Below are 7,572 nucleotides of genomic sequence, written 5' to 3' on the forward strand. Positions count from 1 at the left end.
CTCCATAGCTGCACAAACTGCTCCGCGGAGCAGTTTACCGTGGACGCTCCGTTCAGCAAGGAAATCGACCACATTGAGGCGAGTTTCAGGCGCAATGTCTTGTTTTCAGGAGTTCTGGGCATCGTGCTCAAAACCACAACGCGCTAGGCCAACCATAATTTTAGTGGCCCGCAGCCAGAGTCCCTTTTATCCAATAGAAATATATTATTCAGCTACGTGCGATAATAAAAAAAAACAATACCGGAGAAGTATTTCTAACTTTTCGAAATTACCCAATAAACCGGATATTTGAAATCACTTGTTTAATAAGCCCAAAGCCCCAGAATTCCAAATTCCTTTTTGCGGCAAACGCCAAAACGCCATCGCCATTCATTCCGCTAGCGTTATGGGTTCTGGTCGCTCGCGCAAGGGCGCCAAGGCGTCCGCTTCTGTGTCGTCCACGATCTCTACATGTCACGAAAATGATGATCTTTTTGTTTCTCAGGGCTCGTCGAATTCTGCGCAGTCGGAACATCCCACGAGTCCGGAGATCCTGCTCAAGGTAAACCAGAAGTTCGCGCGGGCCTTCGAGGAGCGCAAGCGCAAGGAAGAACTCGCGATGTTGGAGAAGCGCGGGATTAACGCGGGTGATGATGACGACGAGTCCGACTCAGAGACGGAGGACGAGGATGGCGAGGAGCTCACGAAGGAGCTGGACGCCGACATCAGCAAGACACTTAGGCTCATCCGCAAGAGGGACCCTGCCATCTACGACTCGTCCATCGCTTTCTTTAAGAAAGTAGAGGCGGACAGCGACAGTGAGGAGGAGGAAGAAAAGAAGAGCAAGAAGAAGAAAGGATCGGCGCCGGTGTACTACAAGGATTTAGTGCGCCAGCAGGTGATGACAGGTGATGTTAGTGGCAGCGAAGAGGAGGAGGAGGAAGACGGCGAATATGTGCAAACGTATGCTGAGCAGCAGGTGCAGATCAAGAAGGATTTCCTGGCCTCGCTGAAGGAAAATGACGAGGATTGCAGTGATGAAGATAAAGTAGAGGAAGCCAATCTGGATGGTGGGCTCTTCACGGTCAGAAAGAAGACTGAAGGGGAACAGAAACAGGAGGATGAAGACTATGCGGAGTTTACATCCAAGTACGGTACGACGCTAAAAAAGGACGAGGTGGACTCGGAGAAGTTCCTTGCGCATTATTTGAGCAGTGAAGGCTGGAAGGACAAGACTGTGGCTGTCCCGCATTATGAAGACATCGTGAAAGAGGACGAGGAGGATGCCGAGGAGTTGGAGAAGGCTGAAGAGTTTGAGCACACCTACAATTTCCGTTTCGAGGAGCAAGGAAGTAGTGTAATCCAGACCCACTCCCGTCGTATTGACGATACAAATGCGTCGTGAGGACGACTCGCGAAAGCGTAAACGAGCTGAGCGGAAAGGAGCGCAAGGCGCTTGAGCGTCAGAAAAAAGAGGAGGAACTGCGTCATCTGAAGAACCTCAAGCAGGCAGAGATTGAACAAAAGCTGAAGAAGGTGGCTCGCCTCATGGGTGAAGCTGAAGGCACGGCTGGCCTGAAGCCAGAGGACTTGGAAGGTGATTTCGACCCCGAAGAGTATGATAAGCGAATGCAAGCGGTATTTGACGAGCAGTACTACGATGAGAACGACGACGATATGGAGAAGCCTACCTGGGACGAGGAGGAGGATAAAGAGCTGTTCGGTGGTCTTCCTGTCGATCCGGATGAGGAGATGGATGCAGAAGAGAGTGGCGAAAAGGCTAGTGACACATCTGGGGAAGGGGATAACGAGGAGGAGCAGGAACAGGATGGAGACGGCGAAGAAGAAGGCGAAGACGTGGAAGAGGAGGCATCGCCTGAGAAGATGAAAATCGAGGAAATGCAGCATGAGAAGCAGAAGTATATGGACGAGCTGTACAGCCTGGATTACGAAGATCTGATTGGGGACATTAAGTGTCGCTTCAAGTACCGTCAGGTTCAGAACAACGATTTTGGTCTGACGGTGGATGAGATCATGGCAGCTGACGACAAGGAGCTTAAGCAGCTCGTGTCTCTCAAGCGCATGGCACCGTATGCCGACATTGAATACACTGTGGATCGCAAGCGGCTTAAAACGTTCAAGAAAAGCATCAGGGAATCCCAGGAAGATAACCGCAGACGCAAGAATAACGAGGAAAAAACTGGAGCTAATGAACTGCAAGAGGCAGAGCAGCCAAAGAAAAAGCGGAAACGTGATAAGAAGACGAAGCTGGTGAAGGACGAAGAGGAGGCAACGCCTGACGATGAGGTGGCGGATCAAGAGGATGTGAAGCTGAAGGGCAAGAATGCAGAGAAAGAGGAACTGTCCGTGGAGAAGGCTTCAGGTGAACCCGAAACGAAGAAGAAACGTCGCAGCAAGAAGAAGAAGACCAGCGAGATGAACGCGTACGCATCTACAGGTCTGCCGACTTCTCGACTTGAGTCGTACAAGCTGGTCAAGCCTAGTAAGAAGTAGCAATCGTCATGGTTATTTACTTCCCAATAGACGATTCATGGCTATGACAACTACACGTCTTCTGGTACGCTCGAGTCCACAAATAGGTATGCAATATTACTGCTGTCCACCAACTTCTCTTCTTCTTCTTGGCAACAAGTCCTTCCCATTCGCAATGGCAGCGTTACCATCGGTCGCGCCGAAATCGCCCACAGCCTCCAAGGCCACTACTGCGTATCAAAGACGAAGGTCAAGACACTCTCGACTTTCTCGCCGCACAACAGCAGCATGGGCTGCAAACAGAGAGGAAACAGGTTCGTCGACTTCTCAATTAGAAGCGAGCAAATGGAGTGCACTACGTCTTGAGATTCTGCCCAATCCAGCGCTTATGACTGTCAGTGCAAAAGTTCAGCGCATTATCGAGTAAGTTGCAAAATATAAACTTTAGTCGTGCAAGTGTTGACCTGCTTAGTACTCATCTGTAGCATGCTAAAGAAGCCTCCAGAAGACCGCTCAGAGAATGATATCCTCCCCCCGTGTTACTGCCACTACGTATCCACGCCTGTGCAATTATTGCACGTTTCCTTGACCAATTCACCACTTCCTTGCCATAGTCAGCAGGAGCGAGCATAAACTACGGAAATAAGGTTGTAACACTGACGCCTGGTGCAACTTTTGGAGAGCTCTGCCTCATTGAGCCCGACTCCAAACGCAGTGCTACAGTTGTGGTTGATCAACAGGCGCAAATGGCCAACTTCATCGTGCTCACAGCTGCCTCCTACCTGCGTATGACGCGCAGCCAAACGATCGAAGTAGCTTTTCGCTCAAATAAACGCTCACTTGGTTTGTCCGGAAACTATCTAACCTCGTTTTATTATGTCAGGGAACTATTACCGACAACATCGCCTTCTTGCAGCATTTGCTTATTTTCAAAAACTGGAGCAAGATGCGTATGTCCACGCTGTAAATCTGGTTTGCTATCGCTCATTGACTCGTAAATGTGCGGGTGTTTTTGATTTACATGTAGAGCTCATGCACATTGTAAATTCTATGAAGTTTGTCAATGTGTCAGCTGGAGTACGTGTTTCAACGCATTCACTTCGTTTCAACCTGTCAACTCATTCTTCTCTATTTCACTCAGCAATACTTGGCGCGCAAAGGTGGCGAGGCAGACTCCTTCTTTGTATTTTTGCGTGGGGAAGCTATTGAGAGTGTCAGCCTTACAGTCAGTGAGAATTCCGAGATGAGGTAAGCCGTGCTTCGGCTAACTGTGTGATGTGGAGCATCTAAAAGCCTCTTACTTCAGTATGGGAGAGGTACGCGGCGTACACCGTAGTATCACTGTCGAACTCACTTTTCTGGGCAAGTTTGACGTGGCCGGTGAATATATCGAGTCCGAGAAAAAAATATCCTTTTGCCCTGTGGACATTCGCGCTACTACTGACGTGTGCTTACAGTAAGGACTCGTTGTTGCTTGGTTTAAGGTTCAACCAGGTAAACAAACTAACTTCTACTGTGCTCATTTGAACCAGAGAAAATTGTTCATGCTTCATTTTGGTGGTAAGGAATTAAAGCCACACGTAGTTCCAACACGGAGACGGCTTCGTATGATTGCTGTGGCTCGAGAGGCTTGGCGCGAGACGCGAATTTTACAGGCATTGCAATATCCGACTCTGCGATTCCCATTACCCGCAAGCTTATGCGACTAAGTGGAAACTGTTGCTTGATCTGTGGGCGACACATGCATATTGCGGGTGATCCATTGTGCATGGAGCTACCATCTTACTTTATGCTCGATGAGAAGCAGAAAATGCGCGAGCAGAAGGAAAGAGGCCGCACAGCGAGTAATCATCGCCTCAGTGTCGTTTCTCCACCTTCTTCCGGTATGGATGGTTCAAGCCCAGCTAGGACGCCGACAATGACAACGAGTCCACATCAAATAGATTTGCCATCACTGCGCGAGAATGATCACGAAGACCATAACGACCTTCGGAGTCCAATACGCGTTGGTGTGCAACTTGTCAGTCGACAGAGGCTACTTGAGGGTGCACTTGACCTGACATAATTGCCGCGCACATTAAATTCTCGAGTTTGGTTACACCTTGAAATTATATGCACAGACAACGCCTTCAGGAAAGCGGGCTGCACCGCTAGTAGCGACTTCAGTCACACGCTCGTCCCATATTACTCATCGTCAGGAGGAGGAACAACAACATCATGCGCTAAAAGACCGCCACCTCAGAGGCCGCAGTATCCAAAAAGAGCTACAGCACATCCGAGATACCTGGCTGAATTGCCGGGATAATGACGATATGCAGCCGCGATCACGATCACAATATCCATTGTCGTCACCCAGACCTCGATCTGACCAGCAAACCAGAAGCCTGTCGGCTCAAACCTGAGTTGTCTGAAGAAATCTGAAGACGTAACGTAAAGTCGCGATTGCCATAATGAGGGATGCCTACAGGGCATGCGAAGGTAAGCAAAGAACGCAAGACCGGAAATTCTTTAACATGGGGTATTCTGAATCCACACAGCCCTCCAAGCCCAGACAGCTACCAATGAAGCCCCTCATCATTCTTTCCACGTATCCTGCTCATGCGGTAAACAAGTGGCAGGAGGAAGCGAGGCAGACACGCATACACTTCAGGATAACATATACACCGCAAATGGTTGGGCGCTGCACCGCCCAGCCCACCAACCACCGCCAATCGTGTCCACTGATTCCACCTTTTATCACATCGCTGTACTTTTAAAACGCAACTTCCTTGGTGCCTGCCGGCGGCGCGCTAGCTTCTTCGTCTGTTGACTGGGAGACAGATCCATTTGTTGGAGGTCGGCGAGCCGCCACGTGCGTAGCTTTAAATTCCATCAGGTCTTCCTGGTACTCTTCCGACTGCATATATTGGGTCACCGTCTCGCCCAACACATTGAGCACCTCTACCTGTTTGTGGTCGATGTTGTCACGAGCGTAACGATCTGCCACACACAGATCACCTACTACTTCACCGTTGACAAGCAACGGAATACCGACGAAGAACTGCAACTTCGCGGTGAAGCGTTTCTCGCCTGAAATTCGCTTGTCCGAGCTCACGTCGAGCACAATGCACGGCTTGCCACGGGTTGCTAGTCGTCGAAAAGTCGGCAGGCTTCGAGGGAGGCCTGGTCCCGGCTTACCGTCATAATACCTCACGAGCTCAAAGTCTTCGGTGCGAATGCCTGCCATGGGACATGTCAATGTCTCCATAGCTAACATGCAGATCTCCTCCATGTCCTCGTTGAAATAATGGATACGACGATCCGAGTTCTTCTTACGGCTGGTAGCAATACTAGCATTGGACGCGGTTCTACCCATGGAACCAATCGGCCTACCTTCGTAACCCGTCCCTCTCCCTTGGCTTGAAGTTGATGAAGTTTGTCTGTGGAGAGGAGGCGGGCTGCTACCTCCATCTTCACTCATTTGCGTAGTCGCGTCAAAGTCATTTAACGATAAGGCGGACCCGTTGTTGTACTGCATCGTTGGAGGAGTCGACGAGGCTGGATTTTCGTTAGGTGGGCTGTACGACTCATCCGAAGTCAGCGAGCTCGTACTACTGATGCTAGTACCAACGCCCATGCCATGCGGAAGTGGTGTCATACCAGTGCCGCCGTTCATCTCTAGCTCCGTGCCGTTGCTGCTGACCATTCGAGACGACGGGTTCGAAAATCCGCCAATCAAAGTGCTTCCAAAGTTCGCGTTCCCCGCACCGTTTGAGCTACCACTCTTCGCCAAGCATGCCTTACAAACACGCACTTTCGCCGCCACATCCTGATCCCCCTTGACCATCTTAAACACGGTGCAAGCCGAGCATACCACTTCACCGCATACTCGACAGTGGTGACGTCGCTTTAACATTCCAAACGACTGTACACAAAGCGAGCAATTGGTGCGCTGGGCGTCATTCACCCATTCCTGTCGTTGCGCAAGCGCCGCAGGAGCGAACAGTGCCTGTTGCACCGCTTTTTGCATACCCGACAGGTCTCCCGCAAGTCTCAGAGAAGTGAGTCGAACTCCAGCAGAAACACTTTCTCCTCCTCGCGCTTTACGCATCGCAAACGTCAGCGTGACGTTGCACATGTTTGGATCTTCTGGGGTCTGATGTACCACGTAGGAGCTCGGCTCAAACACTGTCAAGCTGTAAGCATCCGGCTTACCTCGGATGCCGTAGCGTGCCGCCGCACCGTCATACGACTCGAACTTAAGCACACCCACATTACCGTGTACCGGATGGTTGGGCAGCAGGACACAATATTCTCGGATGCAGAACTCCTTGGAGCGCCCAAGAGTCTTGGGAGACGAGTATACGAGCCACTTCAGCGTCATTGACTCGATGGAGGCCCCGTTGTGAACTGTCCCGGCGTCTGCCTGGTGCGCGTGCAATACCTCTCCGTCCAAGAAGTTGCGTGAGTGAAGTAGCTTTTGGAAGCCCTTCAAGCTCGTGTTGTCCACGGCGCGCAGACACTCAAGTACGTCAGGCACAGAGCCTGCAACTTTGGCGACGGCGCGCACGGAGTAGGAGAGCCTCTCACTGTTCTTGGAGTGCAGGTATACCATTGCATTGTCCTTGCGGTTCTCAATAGCCCAGACGCTCATGTCCGAGGCGCTGCGCACAAGTTCGTCCACCTCGGCACGTTCCGAAAGGTACAGCGCATCCAGATCCACGTCTGCTGGCCACTGCGAGGCTACTGTGGGCCCGCGAGCATACTCAGGCGAGCCTGGACCGCCGTTGGGGGCGTCACCGTTCATCGTTCTGTTGATTGTTCAAAGTAACAATTAGAAACTGGGGGGACGAACTGGCTGCGGGACGACCTGCACAAAATTATTTTAAGAGACACAGATTCGGCTTTTATCCATGGGGGGGCAGATTTCGTCCGCGAGACATAAATTCGTATAAATTTCGTCCACCGCACCGAAAATTGTGGCCTCAACGGCAGCTAATTTCTGCCAATCATATAGCGGAACAGTAAATTCGCATTTTGGGAAGTCAGAATTTAAAAAAACTCCTAGAGAATTTTTTCTTTACGAAATTTTCTTAAAACTCTGACTACCCCTAATCAAGC

The 7,572-nt window shown here is 50.6% G+C and overlaps 2 protein-coding genes across 2 annotated transcripts; one reads left to right on the plus strand and one right to left on the minus strand.

Annotated features, from left to right (window-relative positions):
- Positions 1 to 464: 464 nt before the first annotated feature.
- PITG_05226 (uncharacterized protein) lies at positions 465 to 2,493 on the plus strand (the record flags this gene model as incomplete). Its single annotated transcript, XM_002998860.1, has 7 exons — positions 465 to 475; positions 523 to 892; positions 956 to 1,013; positions 1,107 to 1,336; positions 1,411 to 1,713; positions 1,861 to 2,250; positions 2,353 to 2,493. 7 exons carry the CDS (start codon positions 465 to 467, stop codon positions 2,491 to 2,493), a joined length of 1,503 nt encoding a protein of 500 aa, XP_002998906.1.
- A 2,731-nt stretch (positions 2,494 to 5,224) lies between these two features.
- On the minus strand, positions 5,225 to 7,258 carry PITG_05227 (uncharacterized protein; the record flags this gene model as incomplete). Its single annotated transcript, XM_002998861.1, has 1 exon — positions 5,225 to 7,258. The coding sequence occupies one exon, from the start codon at positions 7,256 to 7,258 to the stop codon at positions 5,225 to 5,227; it is 2,034 nt and encodes a 677-aa protein (XP_002998907.1).
- Positions 7,259 to 7,572: the final 314 nt, after the last annotated feature.

Source organism: Phytophthora infestans, genomic scaffold, assembly GCF_000142945.1.
Source record: "Phytophthora infestans T30-4 supercont1.7 genomic scaffold, whole genome shotgun sequence".
In the NCBI taxonomy this organism is placed as follows: Eukaryota; Oomycota; class Peronosporomycetes; order Peronosporales; family Peronosporaceae; genus Phytophthora; species Phytophthora infestans.